Consider the following 17,332-nt stretch of genomic DNA (forward strand, 5'->3'; position numbering starts at 1 on the left):
CTCTCCTCGGCTCCCCCGCCCAAGTGCCGCAGAGGGGCTGCCCCGCTCCCTCCCCGGCCCCCCTCCCGCCCCTGCCCCCCTCCGGCTCCTTCCCCCTCCCCCCGCCCCGCTCTCCCCGGTCTTTTTTTTTTCCCCCCCGTACATGTGGGCAGAGCCCCTCTGGCTCTGCGAGCAGGGGCTGCAGCTGGCAGCTGCCCCCACTACTTGTTTGTGGGTTTGGTGCCGGGAGTTACTGGGAGGGGCGGGGGAGGCGCATGGCAGGGAGGGGAGCGGTATATGCTGCTCCGAGCCCCAGCCACGCTCCAGACAGGCCACCGCTTCGGAGCGAGCCCGGGAATCCTCCCTCCGGCAGGAGTTGCAGTTCGTCTCCGATCCCCTTGGGATTTAAACCTTCTTTCACATATATATCTATATATATTTTTTTTTCCTTCCTTCTTTCCTCCTTCTCCCTTTTTTTTTTATTTTTCCTCCCGTGCAAAGTGGGGAAGGAACTGCACCAAGGCAGCCCGCAAGATCTTGCAATATTGCTCCGATTTATCACTGCTATTATTCGTAATTAATTATTATTATTATTATTATTTTTAACCTCACCCCAGCTGGGGAGGGAAGCGGGACCATTCTCGGCAAGAGAAACATTTCCATCCGTATCAATAAAGATTTTTTTTTCCCTTTTTTTTTTTTTTCTCCCCTTCCCCTTTTTTTGAGAAAGGGGGAGCGGGTGGAGGGCCAGCAGAGCAGGGAGGGAGGGAGGGAGGGGGGTGTCGAGCCGACAAATAGAGCAACCCCTGAGTGCCGACGCGGAGCGGGAGGCCGCGGCGGCGGGGGGGAGGCGGGCCCCAGCGCCGCCCGCCGCGAAGGGGGGCCAAGCCGCCCCAGACAGGTGATGGGCGTTTCGGCTGCGCTCCGGATCGACTCCTTGGGTTTCACTTTGGTCTGATCTAAGCAAATATGCAGAAGTACCGGCTGGTCTAGTCCTAAGAGCCAAGAGGAGCGAGCGCGAGCAGCAGGAAAGGAGAGCAGCCACGCTCCCGTAGCGAGGGGAACGTACAAACAGCGGCAGCGCCGTAATTAAACCACCACCGCCCCGAGGCAGCCCCGACCCACCCTGGATGCGGAGGACCCCCCGAGCCACCCCGCTGCCTTTCCCCTGAGGGATGGTACTGAATTTCTGCGCGGCAGGAGCCGGCCTGCAGCTCCTCTCCATCAGCGTTGCCTTCCCTCCGTGTCTAAAGTGCATTAGACCGCGATGAGGACCTGGGCTTGCGTTTTGCTGATAGGTTTTGGCTACCTGTCCTTTACCTTCTCCGAGGTAGGTGAGAGCGGCTCTCTGCGTTTTCGGTCCCTGGGGGTCGGGGTGAGCCGGTGGCAGAGGACGCAGGGGAGCGGTGCCTACCTGGTCTCCACAGGCATCTCCGCGCCCTGGCCTCGCCGGGAGCGCTCGCCCTGCCCCAGCCCCTGCGCGGCCGAAGCACAAACCAAGTTGCCATTTCATGCATGCCAGAGGCGAAGGGGAATGACCGTGCATTCCGCCTCGGGGCTGCTGGCTGCCCTTAAAGATTCCATCTCTGTGTATAATATATGTATATATTCACGCCCCGCGGGTACAAACGGGCTGCGGTTGCTCGGGGGCTGAGCGGTGCGCGGAGCCGCCTGGCAGCGGCCGCCCCCGCGGCGCACAGCGCTGCACACAGCCGGCTGCGGGCACCGTTAGTGACTGCCGCGGGCAGAAGTTGGTTGAATAATCTACCCCCCAAAAAACCCCACCCCTCCCGGGTTTTGAAGATGACCCGGAGCGGAGCGGGCGAGGGTCGGGAGGCCGCTCGGCAGCACGGGGACGGAGCGGGGCTCGGAGCCGCCTCTTGGGGTTGCTACAGGTGGCCCTGGTCGCGGGGAGCGCGGTGCTCGGAGCTGCACGGCCACTTTTTAACTTTTCCCGGGACCGGGTCTACTTGGCACTGGGAGCCGCGTCGTGGGCGCTGGTAGGATGGCGGTGGCCCCGTGGGACGTGGTCTTTCTCCTCCCCGGGTCGAGGAGTCTGCTCCCGCGGAGGACCTCATGCCCCTTTGGGCAAACTTCAGCAGCTGGCAGCGCAGGCTGGGTTCCCAGACGTCCAGCGGGGCTCTGGGGCGCAGCTCTGCCGGGGACACGCTCCGCCAGGCCGAAGCCGTGCGGGACTGCCCGCCCCGGCGAGCCGTGGCGCAGTTGGGCGCGCAGCCCCCATGGGCACGCGGCGGGGAGCGCTCCAGCGCCCGGCTGAGTTCGGTATTTATTCCCCCCCCTTCGCTTCGTCCAAACACGTCCAGCAACCACCCCGTACCCTCTATTAACCTGCCAACCTCCCAGCACCCCCAGCTCCGAAGCCTTCAGTCCCCGGTGCTGCAGGGACGTGGGGGGCGAGCTGCGCGGGGCTGCGCGGTGACCCGCGGTGTGTGTGTCTTTGAAGGAGGCCGAGATCCCGCAGGAGCTCATCGAGCGGCTGGCGCACAGCGAGATCCACAGCATCCGCGACTTGCAGCGCCTCCTGGAGATTGACTCCGTAGGTAAATTAGTCCCGTCCTCCTTCCTTCCGCGCCGTCGGCCGCCGCCGCCCCGGGGGGGAGGCACCGCGGGCGGCCGCGGCGCAGCGCCCTGACGCCTCTCGCCGCTGTGGCGGCGCGGCTTGGGCTGCCTCGCCACGGGGGTGAGACCCGTGCAGGGACCCGGCTTCAAGAGCCAGATTGGCCCGGACAGGGGAGCTTTATTTCCAAGGGAGGCGGCGGCCAAGGGGCCGATCGGGAATTAAAACTTCGGAGGCGGGGGGTGCAGGGTGAAGAGGCACTTGGTGATTCTCTGTGTTTTTAGACTTCTCCGTCTCTCAGCGGAGAAGAATGTCCATAAGGTTTGTTGTTGGTCTTGAACTGCTCTGTTATCTTTAAACTACTGTCCTAGAGGTATTTAAAATATTTGAAACAATATTTATGAATGAAGTAATGTCTCTTCAAGCACTGGGCTTTATTAAAAGGAAAATAAACCGGCCGTGCTGATTTTAAACAGGAACCTGCATATGAAGCTTACCCTTAAAAAACACACTTTTTATCCCCAAGAGAAAATAGTGCAGGGTTATTTTCTGCATCATTAGGCATGCAAATGGGTGTAGTGAGAACGTGCAGTTCAAACAGATCGTTGCAGCAGTAAATCAGATCTAGAAGCACTGTATTACTGGCTTTCTTATCGTTTGGTTTCACTTGATGCACTTTGTTCCTGGTGATTTCTTCCCTTAGTTGAGAGGGAATAAACCCGGCACCTTTGATGTGCCCAAGGGAAACCTACATCTTTCTGAAGAGCAAACATGGAGAAAAGTGAATGAATTCTTGCTTGCGTTGGTACTGGGCCATCTCCTTTTAAACCATATGCTGTGTATTTTTGTACAGTCTGTGCCAGGTTCAGTCACCTTCATTCAGTGTTGCAGGATCCTTCTAGAGTTTTAACTTGCTGCATTTGTGTGGTGCTGTATTAATGAGCAGGAATGCACTAGGAATGTGTTTTACAGACACAGCTTTCAATTTTCCTGTGATTAGGGAGCAAACTGTTTCCCATTACACTGAAAATGGGAATATTTCTCTCTTGCACAATACCTTGCCATGAAGGCTAATTGCTAATTACCAGATTTGTTGGCATTGACTTAATATTTTTTGGAGAGCAGTGCTTCATCGTTATTGCTTATCACTGCAATTAAAGCAGCTTTCACAACAGGGAAGGGGTATGCAATACATATTTCTCCACTGAAGGCTGTGTTGGACCAGACAAGTGCACTACTGCTGAAATATCTTTTTCCCAGTGAACTCAGTGGAAGGCTTGGCTGCTGTTGCAGAAGAGCTGGATCTCAGCACTAGCATTTTAAAATACTGCATGCCTGAGTCAGTACTCTGGAGCTACCAGAATACATGATTATTTTTTTTCAAACACCCCAGTGTAACCAGCACATGCTTCATTTTTAAATACCACTTAACAAGGAGAGCAAAAGTTCACATGGCTCCACTGCAAGAGGCTCAAGCAGACAAGTGGAGCAATGGCGGGAGCTGAATAAATCAGCAGATGGAGCAGAGGTTTATTTAGTTTTTTTGATTTCAGAAAATAATTACTTACCTCGTGGCAAATATTAACCAGAGGATGCGTGACCAAGAATGGGGAGAGGTCAGCCACAAGTTTACCATCCCATCTCGCTGTTTTCCTGCAGTTTTGTCAGTTTAGAAAGCGGTGGAGAAAGGAGACCCATAAATATTTTACAGTTTCAACACGGAACAGTAATGCCTTGAGACGGGAGCTCAAAACAGGATTGAAAAATAGAACCAAAATACCCAGCCTTTCACCCTGTTCTTGCCCATGTGAGCGCTCCCTTTGCATGCCCTGCTGAGCTCTAGGCTGGGATAGGCAGGCAGGGTTGGAGCTTCCATAGCGAGTAACCCATCTTTACTGCCCACAGTTAAAAGTTTTCTGGGCACAGTCCTGTGGTCTTTACTGTCATGAGTAATTCTTATTCAGGGTTTTATCAGAGTGACTAATTGAACACTGAAATTGCCATGTTTTCTTCAGGAAGCAGGATCAGACCTGTTTATGATAGTTAGTGCTAGCTTGGATTAGCAAATCAAATGTTTTCTACTTGTCACTGGTAAGATGATCTTTCAGAAATGCATTTCCTTAGGGCTGTTACTGCCTTTACTGAAGGGCCAGTTCAGCCAGGGCTGGTACAGTAGAGACAATTCTGGTTTATAGAATATACTGATTTAAACTGAGGCTCAGAATAAAAACACTGGAGTGATTATTTTCTCCCTCATTTTTTTACTGCATGGTATTGCCAGCCCTTCTGCATGTGAGTAGCCCTGTTTAAACTCAGTGGGTGGACTTGAGAATTAAGAATGATCTTGTTGGGGAAGAGTTTGCAGGATCAGGCATGCACGCAGAAAACAGCTGATATTCCTGAGCTACAAGACAGAATGTATGGAGAACGAAGCAAGAACAGTGATTTTTTTTTTTGTTTCCTCCTGCAATGCAAAGCATATATTTTTAATTGGAAAAGTAAGTTTTGTAAGTCAGAGTGGGCAGGTTTTTCTTCTATTCTGACAGATTTGGTCTCTATATTGTAAAGCAGAGATGACTGATAACCCCCTTCGTAAAATTAGAAACCACACCCCCAGACCATCTGGCATATTACTTAAAGAAAAAAAAAACATTATCCAACATGGAGCTTATCATTGTATTCAAAAAAGAAAATCCAGGCCAATTTGTCAGAGCCCAGTGCTGCGTGTCTGATGCAAAGAGAAATCCCTGTAAAGGCAACATGACAATTCTCTGTCAGAAAACAGGCTCTTGCATTAATGTGCTGTGGTTGGGATCCATAGTGAGTGTCAGAGCTTTCACTGGCACAACAGAGAGCAGAGTCTGACCCGATTTAAAACAGAAAGCATGCACAGTCCCAGGAAGTAGGCAGCTGTAGTGTGCAGAGTACAGTTTTACTACTAACAGACTAAACCACTGAAATGGGGGCATTTCCTATATTCCGCCTGTGAAGTTCTCTTTGGCTTAGCAGTGTGCTTTTTCTCCTCACACTTCACCTCTCCCATCTGTCCTGTGGGAGGTAGAGTTCATTTCATCACTTATTATGTTTGCCTCCCGCTGGGAACAGATTTTCCCCCAGTCTTCTCTCCCTGCGTGGGGAAAGGCAGGGCTGAGTGTGCTTCTTTGCATGGTTTAAGGGCATCAACCACAGGGTCACCTTAGGTCACGTGAATTTAACGGCCTGTGATTAAGAACTAGCAGAGCAGCTTTTGTTGAGGGGAGAAATGTTCAAAATTAACAGTCTGCTTTCATGGAAAAGTTACTGAGACTGCTGCAAAGCTCAATCTGTTGGAAAATCTTCTGTTGACTCTGTGGCTTGTGGTGTGGCGCAGGCATGAAGGATGTTACAATGCAATGTGTTAGCTTTCCTTGCACCTCTTACACATTAGGGGAGGTGGGCATCTGCTACATCTGTCCTCTGTTTTTCCTGAGGGAGATAGAGGGAATACTGCTCCTCCTTTACAGCTGGTTGATCACATCTAGGTGAAGGAGAGGAAAAAACCAACCCTAAACAAAACAGGATCTTGCAGGCTGCTACTTATATTTCCTTTAATAGATCAAAGTTGAAAACTTAATGACATCTGTCTCTGCAGTTGGATGTCAGAAGGGCATATTTTGCCTCAGCCAGAAAGAAGACCAGACAACAGATTGATGTTGCCTTGGGCTTTCTGGCTCTAAGACCTGTTTGTAAAATGGCCCATTTCAGTTTATTGCACCTAAACTCCTGCTGTTGGCACTAGAAGTCTTGGGCCTGGACTGTTTGGATGCACATGAAAGTGACATCTAGCAGGGCTTGGGTTAAGATTGCATATATTGAAGATGGTACCCCATTGTTGGGTGGCAATGTGAAAGTGTAAATGGATAGATGTAACAGTGAGGAGAGTGATCACATATTGGCAGAATGGCACAGGAGCCCTGTGATTTATGCTCAATGACCCAGTGGAGAAATGCCAGTCTGACAAAAAAAGAGAACAATTTCAGCTACACTGATGGATTGACCAAGGCTAATTGCAAGAGGTTTTATACCCTTCATTGATGTGTTGTCAGTACATAAGAGATTACAGAGAAATTTCTTGATCATCTGCCATGAAAACATTTTTTCATGAAAACTTTAAAAGAGAGCCGCGTTAATCTGGCTCCCTGCAGCATCCTCCATCTTCACTCAGTGACAAGCAGTGTTCAGTTTCTAAAGGAAGAGCCACCCATTCCTAAGCTTTCTGCTCTAAGCCTCATTTAGTGAGGTGCTAAGCACCCATAAACTCCCATTTCCTTTGCTAAGAGTTTATCCTGCAGCTTCTTCAGCGAATGTATTGGGGGAAAAAAATGATGCAAATTAGGTATGGGTTGTCTTTAAAGTCAAGCTAGAGAGTGCTCTTTGTGGTTGTTGGACCATCATTGTTTCAGTGAAATCAAAGAAAGTCTGGCCACACATCCAGAGTCAAGTGTGAGTTTCAAAGCTTGACTTTCTGATTTTTCAGTCCTGCTTGGGCAAGACTCCTGTTGACTGCTAGAAGTGCAGTGCTTTTTCCCATTGACTTCCCTGAGCAATGGAATTCTTCCAAATGCCTGTGGGGACCAGGGAGACACCAGGTGCTTTTTAGCTTTTTATAGGGTCTTCTGGCTCCAGCCATGTGCTCCATAGTTGTGTTTACTGAAAAAAATAACCCCACCATCAATGCTGTGTTGATAGAAATAATACAATTTGTCTTGCATAATGCATAGAGACTTGACCGGAATTTGTTTTGCAGTCTGCTGTGCTAGCTGTGTAGATCTCTTTCCTTAACCTTCACAACAAGACATGAACTTATGAAATGATATACATAAGATATGTAGTGAGACAGTGAGATACTGTATGAGCCAGAGGCCTTCTTCACCTTAGAAATCATCTTATAAGCAACACATGCTCCTCGACATGTCATTTTGCTTTATAAACATGATGATAGAATATGGCTAATTGCAGCTGAGTTGAGCAGTTATATATAAGCACATGGCTTAGCATATTGGTTAGCTGATCATACTATTCCTTTAGGCCTACCAGTTTCTTTAAACAAGAGAGCAAGAAATCAGTCATGTTAGAAGGGAGCTATGCCAGCAAGTTGAGTGTGGGATTAGGACCTGTGGCTCGGGCCTGCCGTACAGCTGGCATCATCGACGGCTTCTCTTTTCAGCACGATGTCTGTGCCCACCAAGCAGTTCGGATTAGAGGCATTAGTTTTGTGTTTAATCTTTTTGAAACGCTCTTTGCATGCAGACTGAGATGCTTCTTGCTCCGAGCCTGGCTTGGATCTTACACTGAGCAGAATTCATGCTGCTTTCTTTTGAGTATCACTTCATTGCTTCAAATTGAGGGGGAGGTTGTGACAACGCGAAGCTGCCAAAAAGGAGGTCAGTATTAAGGTGTTGGGTGGCTGAGTGCTAGGAAGCAGAAGAGGGCTGGAGGAACATCAGAGCGGATCCTCATTTTGCATAACACCATTTGGGGTCAGGTGGGTGGCCTGGTGCCATTGGAATGGGATGCGCGAGACCTGGCTCCGCTCCCCAGCTCAGTCGCAGCCTTCCTGTGGGGTGTCAGGCAAGCCATTTGATTTACCCCGCTGGTGAGTCTTCTGGAGCAGGGGGCACAATAAAAGCAGGAATATAATACAGTGGATGTTGCTGTGTTATATTACAGGACTGGGGCTGCACATAAGGCCCACTTGATGGGTTGGGTTCTGAAATTTCCCATCAAAATCACTGGGAAACAAACACTCTACATAGGCAGTAGTATCCAGTTTATTTGGATCAATTGAGAGTGGATTTCACACTGATCTATTTCAGTCAAGGATCTATTCAGTAGATGAGGAAAACAGACAAGATCAGTGGGAGATCCTGGCACTACCTCTTGGGCCTCCCATTTCATCTTTTCTTAGCTATCTATGATAGTATTTTCCAAGAAGTGATGATAAACCTTGAGGCATAGATCTCTCTCTAAGGTGCTGAAGGTATCACTATCTTCATGACTCATCAGGCCATGCATATGATTCCACAAGCTACGTGCTCTTTAGGGCAGCATTTCTTGGAGGGAGGAGCAGAGGAGTTGGTTAGTTTGTAGAGCAGAGCCTTATGATGTATATTACTAATAAAGCTGAGAATAAACCAAGTTGCAGAGTCACAGTCAACTGTGCATACAAAAAGAACTGGAAGCAAGGAGCCTGGCATGGCATAGGACTGGAGTGTAGAATGTTGGTAGGCTTGTAAAGATTGCAGCTGAGTACTCTGTAGTAGCCTTTTACATTTTTTAGTGCACATCATAGTTTTCTTTGGAGCCAGCAATGAAACCTTGAAACTCTCCAGTGATGTTACAGAGGGCACTGCAAGCAGCAGAGTGTGAAAGATCTTTGTTTTGCTGTGCTGGGATCTATATGCAGTCCTCAGTTTGCTTGCATCTTCCTGATCCCCTGTTTGCAGATTGTGCTTGTCGTTTTCAGAACCCCACTGCATGGGACTTGACCTGGACTGCTTCACTTAACAAAACCAAATAGCTGGAGCAGTTATTTTGTTGTTTTTTTATGATAAATGAAATGCCAAGTTTTCTGTCTTTGCTTTTTCTCATGGCCCTTTAACCCATGTGGTAGGCTTATTTAGGGAAAAAAGACAAGCCTGGATACAGTCCCAGAGTTTGCAGTAGCTTCAGATGCCCCTCCAAAGGTTAGGATACTTCACAGGGGATTTGTTCTGCAACAGAGAGGCTAAAAGGAAATCCATGCTAGTTACTTTTTGCTTTTGATTCTGTCCTGGTACTGCCCTGAAAACCAAGCAGAGAAAATGTACAGAGGCAGCATTGTTGCTGTTGGGCGTGTGATGCCATATTTTCTGCTGTAGCCTCATACCAGAACTTCAAAAAACTGATAAGAAATGTTTCACTTGAAGTAGTATTGTTCTTATTTCTACACCTTGTCCAGTAAGAAAAGCTGTGTTACGCCTTTCACATGAAAATGAGACCGTTTTACTCTAGGTGCAGCTTTGTGTTACAGTGTGCACTGTTTGGGGGGACTTTCAGTAAAATGGGTATTAGAATGAAGTTGTGCATGCTGATACATGACATTTAATGTCTATGTCTTCCCTGCTTTCTGCCCTTGCAATTGCATTGACTCAATTGCTGCCGGATTCAGACTTCTGCGTGCGAACAGCACAGGTTCATGCGTATGGAAACGGCACTGTAGCGACGCTGGGGAGAGTGACGTAGCTGAGGTTTAATATTGTGTTTCTTGTTCTAGGATATGATGATGTTTCAGAAACAAACTTGAGATCTTACAGTGTTCATTCTGCTAAACATGTGCAAGAGAATCGTCCTGTGCCCATTCGCAGAAAAAGAAGCATTGGTAAGCAACGAGCTGTTTGTACTTAGGGAGCAAAACCAGAGGGGGTGCTTTTGGTCAGCCAAGCAGGACACTTCACTGGGAAAAATGTGACACACACAAAGGATAAAAAGGCCATTTCTAGTTTCTGCCTTTCTTTTTTTTGCACAAAACGAGCCATTGCCTGAGAAGCTGTCTTCTGGAGGATGTCCATAGGAGACAGACAAGCACAAATTCTTTACATTCACTTTCTTGTTGGAGCACGTTAGGAAAGCTAGACCTTGGTTAGAAAATGCTGTGATATTCAATGTATAATTCATGGTGTGGGGAACAACTACAGCAGTGTGCTCTACAGTTGGTAGAGTTTTTGGTGCAGGAGCGCCACAAAAGGAAACAGCTTGACTCTTTAGTCACAAGAATAAAAGAGTTTATCCAAAAAAAATTAAAAGCCAGTGCTGAAAACGCTGGGGCATTGATTTCCAGCAGCAGGCTTGTTTACAGGGGATTATGCTCATGCTAAATGATAATGATGGTGGCCCAACAAAGCCCAAAGATAAATTGAAAGAGATGCCGATGAATTCTAGAAGAGGATTTGTATGCAGCGCTTGTTCATCTGATTAGATCTGAGCGCTTTACCCTTGCATTTGGCTGTGGAAAACATCCATGCTCTTATCTATTATAGGTAATTCAGAGTCAATACATTGGCACTTTAGGCGGTGGTGGCAGGCAGCAGATAGCGCAGCATGCTGTCAGCGTGGATTTGCAGTGTGAATTGGCAAGCGTGCTCGTCACATTGAATGCCTCTAGAGAACAGCGGTTCTGAAACAGTCTGCTACACTTGGCACCTTTCTCTGCAAGGTGTTGGATGCCTCTCCATAAAAGCCAGTGGGAACTGGATACACTCAATAACTTGTAGGAGTTGCGAGCTGTCCTGCAGTGCTGGATCTGCTTGTTTCCTTGACTTCGTGGCTTTGAGGATTGACAAGAATAATTTTCACTCTAGTTATCCATCTGAAACACCCAAGCCTAGATTTCCATGTCACAGGCACAGGCCAGGCCTGAACTTCTTGTACTTCAGAAGTAACTGAAGAAGTGCAGGCAGTATTCCAGTTCCCTGACACATCTAACCCAAAGCTATCACTGCTTCCACTGTAACACAAAAAACCCCAAGCTGCCTTCAGAGAACTTGTCATGAAACAAGTTGTCCCTGCAATTGCTATTATTTCCTGGACCATTTTGAATTACCAGCTTGACTTCTTAAGCAGTCCTTAGAGTGAGAACATTTGGAGAATGGTTTGGATTTTTCCTGGCAGTGTCATGCAGCAGAACAGAGCTACTCTTTAGGATCCTCATGTGGCTGAACAGGCTGTCTACAAGCTCACCTTACCTGAGCCCAGGAGGATATTCGGTTAGCTGCAGGTTGTGCTCTCTTACTACTCTGGTAGTTCTACCTCATTCAAGAAGTGGCAGAGTAAATGAAACCCACTTATGTATGAGGTTTTGATAACTTCCTTCAGACAAAATGCCAGTTGCCCTTGGGGATGGCAGAGGGAGCAGACAGACTCACTGGGGTGGGGATGTTAAGGTTTTGGAAGTGGAAACCCCAGACTTGAAAGTTTAAAGCTGGCACAGGTTGTTTACCAGCTCAGCCAATTTGGGTACGATATAAATGCCCTCAATGTGACTTCTGTGGTGGTATTTGCCAGGTATTGCATGTTTGTGGGATAATGCCACAATCATCCCAACACTGTGAAATAGCAGTTGCTGTTACACAGTTACTGTGAGGCTGTGTGAGCGGATCATGTACGCTGGAGAAGCCTCTGGCTTGCTGTCACTTCTAGAGAGCCAGGATTGTCTTATCTAATGGTATGTGCTCCGAGCTATGTTGGGAGCCTGGCCATTGTAAGCCCTCATTTTAGGGCTGGGTTTTTGGGAGGCAGTCAAGCCTCTCCCTAGGGTAGCATATACAGTTTAATGGGAGGCAAACAGTACTCAGCACTGGCTTGTCAGTGAGCATTGGGAACTGAGCACATCATCTCAACCTGCCAGCTAAGGGTGCCACTTGTAAGCTGGTGGTGTAAAGTATCTGAGGGCTCTGAGGTGAGAGCAGCTGCTCACCTGCAGTGTGAATTTCTTGTGTTCACAGAGGAAGCCATCCCGGCTGTCTGCAAAACACGGACGGTTATATATGAGATACCTCGGAGTCAGATTGATCCCACCTCTGCCAACTTCCTGATATGGCCACCCTGTGTGGAGGTGAAACGTTGCACTGGCTGTTGCAACACCAGCAGTGTGAAATGCCAGCCATCACGGATACACCACAGAAGTGTCAAGGTGAGCAAATCGCGGCTGCAGAGCCCTAAGGGGGTCCTATGAAGTCTGAAAACTTCAGGTGTTCTTGTGGCTGTCCTGCATGACCTGGATCTTGATTATCCATCCCCATAGCCCACAGGATAAGATACAATGCTCCTCTGCATTTTGAGGGAGCAGATGGCCTATCCAAATGACAGGATCGTTGGACAATCTTGGCTTTGTACTTGATTTTCACAGGATTCCCTTTAGGTTTCTCCTCTTCTCTCATGAAAACAAAATTGATTGTGTCTTTCCCATGATCTTGCACAATACAAATCTTAAAAGAAGATAAAAGGACTCAAGGGGCATTGGACTTAAAAAAACCCCAACATAAATAACAGTATGGAATGCTGATTCCTTAATTAAATATTATGCAGCCTAAATTGGGCTTTTATATTTGACAACATAACACTTTTGATCTTGGAAAAAAAATGTGTTTCAAATCATCTTACCCCAGGGGTAGAAGACTCAGCAGCTTCATGCTGTATTTACTCATTAGACCAAATCCCTGTTGCAATTTTCCAGTAAATATTATGTGAAATATTTCTTCTGTTCATTCGGCTTCGCTCTGTTCTAATTTTTATCAGTATTCAAACAAGTAATGTTGATCTACATCTGCCTGGAGGAGATTAGACTTACACTTAGCATTTATACTGTTAAAAGGCTCTTGAGTTCTTGTTGCCCTAAGTATTTTAAGAACAGAAGTTTAGAAAAAAAAACACCACACAAACCCCCCAACCTAACCCACGTTCTAGAAGATAAAATTGCCCAGCACAACAGACTGATCACTGTACTAGCAATGGATTTCTTGCGGAGAAAGGTGCAGCACAGTACTTCCTAAACACAAAATAAGGCATTAAGCCATTTCATTGTTTTTCATGTACACAGGAATGCATCTAGGCAAGATTTCCTTTTCCTTCTCCATTTAGTATCATAGTATCAGTCAGGGTTGGAAGGGACCACAAGGATCATCTAGTTCCAAACCCCTTGCCATGGGCTGAGACACCCCACACTAGATCAGGCTGGCCAGAGCCTCATCCAGCCTGCTCTTAAACACCTCCAGTGACGGTGCCCCAACCACCTCCCTGGACAACCCATTCCAGTGCTTCACCACTCTAATGGTGAAGAAATTCCTCCTCACATCCAGCCTGAATCTCCCCACATCGAGCTTCATTCCATTGCCCCTAGTCCTATCACTACCTGAGATCCTAAGAAGTCCCTCCCCAGCCTTCTTGTAGGCCCCCTTCAGATACTGGAAGGCCACAATTAGGTCACCTTGGAGCCTTCTCTTCTCCAGACTGAACAGCCCCAACTCCTTCAGTCTGTCCTCATAGGAGAGGTGCTCCAGCCCTCTGATCATCCTTGTGGCCCTTCTCTGGAGGCGTTCCAGCACGTCCATATCCCTCTTGTAACAGGGGCTCCAGAACTGGAGGCAGTACTCCAGGTGGGGTCTCACCAGAGCTGAGTAGAGGGGGAGAATCACCTCCCTTGACCTGCTGGCCACACTTCTCTTGATGCAGCCCAGGATCTGATTGGCTTTCCGAGCTGCAAGTGCACACTGAGAGCTCATGTTGAGCTTCTCCTCCACCAGCACCCCCAGGTCTCTCTCCTCAGGGCTGCTTTCCAGCCAGTCACTGCCCAGCCTGTATTTGTGCCTGGGATTGCCTTGAGACCATCTGAAAAATGTTTTCACACCCAAATAACCTGGAGCAACATCAGAACACCAGATTTCCTCAGTCTTTAAACAACAGTTTAACTTTCCACTTGCTTGCTGCCATGTCTTTGTGGAATATGCTTTGCAAAAATGATGTAAAAGGAGGAAAATAAAATGGATCAATCATTATTTGAGGGCTGAGAACAAGCTGGGGAAGTTAAAGCACTACAATTGCAAACCATTCAGAATAGGAGCTGAACAACAAAATACCTCAGGGTTGCAATGTCTAGAGTTGGTTCCTTTGGGTTTGATACAGCTTCCAGTTAATTTCCAGGATGTACAAAGCAACAGGAGAGGCCCAGCAGAGTTGAGCCATGTGTTGTGAACTTGCTGTTGGTACCTGTGCATAACATTGCAGCTCTCTGTTTGTTTTTGACCCTCACAGTGATGGGGAAGATTAGAGATAGATAGAGGTTTGACTGACCCAGGTCCTCTGCTGCTGGGGACACTTGAGGATTCCTTAGAAGCTGCAGAACTGCACAACTGGCTGCAGCTTTACAGGATGTCAGTGCTGGGGCTGCTTCCCCAGAATGCTGCCATGTTAAAGAAATCATAGTTTCTCACTCAGTTTGCTGATACAGTTTCAGTGCTCTTAGAGTTTGCATTCATTTTAGTAGAACACAAGCTAAAAGTAGGCTCAGCTGAGCAGCTGCTCTTTGTAGCTGTGTAAATATATTGCCACCAGCAATATCAATATACGTCAGCCAGCTTTGGAGGACTTTTTTTCCCTTTTCTCTGTTGTTTTTTTTTTCCAGGCTCTAAGACTGCTCCAAACAGTCATTAAGTAGAAGGGAAAAAAAAAAGGACAAGAGGTCAAGCAGGAACAGGATGTTCATTGTAAAGGTTGTAGGCTGACCCCACTGTCACACCAGAAATCTTTGAACAGAATCCATATTTATGCCCTCCGGAGTCAGATCCTCTTGGAGCTTTGATATAATTGATGGGTGTATGAGCCTTTTGCCAATCCTACATTCAGAGCTGAATGCCTGCTCATGCCATTAAGTAGCTGGCCCAGAGCGAGGGTCGCTGGAAAGGTAGGAGGAGTGGTTTTGGAGAGCCTTCTCAGCTGTTCCTGCAGAGCAGTTGGAAAGTCGTCTTGTGTTTTCCCCTGATGTCAGACTACATAAAAGCCCTCTTTTGATTAAATGCTGAAAAGGCTTTCCCCGCTTCCTCTTCATTGACAAGGTAGTGAGATCATAGCTGGCCCATTCACACTAGGAAAATGTTCATCCAGAAAGGTCAGCAAGTGGGCTTGCATCATCCAACAGGCAAAAGCAAAGGGTGTTTTCTTTTGTCTTACTGAGGGCCACTGTAGTCAAGGTTAAGAAACGGCTGTGTGGTGTGGGAGGTGCTTGCATTGGGGCATTCTGTTCTTGGGACGTGATTGAAAGGCTGCAGGCTTTGGGGATGTCATTACTTAGCTATCACCGAGCTTTGCTCAGTGAAATCCCATTAATGGGCTTGGAATTGGAGCTCTAGGAGGCTCCAAGCCAAGGGTGTTGGTGGAACAGCTCTCCCAAAGTGGGTCTTCTAAGGTTTCCTTTTCAGGGGGTGGGTTAGTAAACCCTGCACCATAATAGAGCGAGTCCATGAGAGCACAGCCTCCTCATCCTAGACATCTCTGTTCAGCAAGTTGTACCTGTACAGCACTGCAAAAATCCAACTGAATCCAAGAGGCTGGCTGGGAGTTGCTCTTTGATAGGAGGGAAAGAATTGCATTTCTCTCCTGATAGAGTAATGGTGACAAGGATAGGTAAATTTGGGGGGGGGGGGGGGAGGGGTGTTAGAGGTAAATTTGTGTGTGGGGGAGGGGTGTTAGTGAATGTTAGAGATATATTTCCTTCCCTGTCTGCAAAAGCATTTCAGTAACATCTGCAGATTCTGTTCCTTCATGTGTAGCGAGATGAAGTACTTACAAAGTACAAGACCATCATTTATTTTGGGGGGGGGGAGGTGTTGTTTCTGAGCTGAGTAACATTTGTAACATTGTGCATGATGTTCGTAGTGGGTTTGGTCACAGCAGCAGAACCTAGGTGATACTTTACATTAAATCCTGCCTATACTGCTAATTTTGAACAGCCACATGGGCTGTTACAGTTGTTTGCACCAATACCCATTTCCAAACTAGGAAGCGAGATAAATCACTCACCTGCCTCAGCTTTGCCTTCTGCGTGGCAGCTTTAGCTATTTCTGAATGCTCCATGATGACTTGGAGAAGCTTAATCTAGTAGCATAAGAATCATAGTATATCCTTGCAGTAAATTAGCACAAGGGAAAGATGTAAAGAATGGGAGCTGGAAGGGGAGGGGATGCTGGAGCAGCTCCTCAGCTGTCACCTGGGAGCTGTTCAGAGAAGTTTCAAAGAGAGATGGCAAAAAATGCCCAACGATGGGATTAAGAACAAGCTGTTTGTCAGAGCTGCCCAGCCTCAGAAGAGGTTAAAAAGCCCTTGCAGAACAAATTGTGCATGTAGGTAAAATGGCTGTATGTAATGTTTGCAGGTTGAAGAACATTTTTCTCCAGTGACTGTTTCTATGATTAGGATAAACAGCACTTTGATTTACTGGAGATTACTGCCAGCACGTGGCGGGACCTGCAGGCAGGACCAGCTGACAGGTATCAAAGGTCAATAGAATGGGAGAAACGAGGGAAACCCTGAGATAGGGGAAGACAAGACCAGAGAGGTGCGTGAGAGGAACCTTGTCAACCGAAAGTCACCTGGCAGAGGGCAAGGTCTGGCTGCTTGTGCTCAGAGGGAGGACATAGAGACCTCTCCCCTCCTTCCCGCGGCTGGGTAAGGAGTTCGCCGCAACACTCTCCACTTCTGACCCGGACGCTTAGCGCAGCCCTACCTTCGCCGAGGCACCGCCAACCCGCCTTGGGATGCGGCCCCCGCTCCCTCCCGCGCAGCCTTCCCGGCGTGCCCCGCGCGGCCGCCGCCGCTCTCCGCGCCTGCAGGACTGCGTTTCCCAGCGTGCCCCGCGCCACCGGGGGCCTTCCCGCCGTGCGTCCCGGGTCTGGCAGGGTTACAGCTCCATCCCTTCTGTAACAGGGCTTTCCACTGCCTGTGCCGGACCTGGCGGTGCCACAGCCCCAGCTGGGCTGTGACAGGGCTTTCTGCCGCCTGTCTGATGCCTGGCTGGCCCGCACTCCCTGGCCTGATGCTGTGGCAAAGCTTCCCACTTCTTGCCCAGGGTCCGGTGGGTCCGTAGGCCCCTACTCGGATCTGTGGCGGAGTTGCTCCCTGCCCTGGCGCTGACAGAGCTGTCACTTCGTCCCCAGAGCCGCGACAGGAGAGCGCACCCCTGGGCCTTCCTGCTCTCCAGGGAACTCT

The 17,332-nt window shown here is 48.3% G+C and overlaps 1 protein-coding gene across 6 annotated transcripts in view; it reads left to right on the forward strand.

The window, feature by feature from the left end:
- The first annotated feature begins 758 nt into the window (after nt 1–758).
- Nucleotides 759–17,332, forward strand: part of PDGFA (platelet derived growth factor subunit A) — a 39,927-nt gene continuing 23,353 nt past the window's right edge. For all 6 annotated transcript variants that reach the window (XR_010988364.1, XR_010988365.1, XR_010988366.1 and 3 more), the window contains exons 1-4: nt 759–1,309; nt 2,444–2,540; nt 9,852–9,956; nt 12,079–12,266. Coding sequence is in view for 3 of the 6 variants with exons in the window: in XM_068146742.1 (XP_068002843.1) it covers nt 1,247–1,309; nt 2,444–2,540; nt 9,852–9,956; nt 12,079–12,266 (453 nt within the window). In the remaining 3 variants the exon portion in view is untranslated. The remainder of the gene's footprint in view (nt 1,310–2,443; nt 2,541–9,851; nt 9,957–12,078; nt 12,267–17,332) is intronic.

This window comes from Melanerpes formicivorus, unplaced genomic scaffold (assembly GCF_026170545.1).
Source record: "Melanerpes formicivorus ecotype bairdi unplaced genomic scaffold, bMelFor1.0.p_v2 SCAF_14, whole genome shotgun sequence".
Classification (NCBI taxonomy): domain Eukaryota; kingdom Metazoa; phylum Chordata; class Aves; order Piciformes; family Picidae; genus Melanerpes; species Melanerpes formicivorus.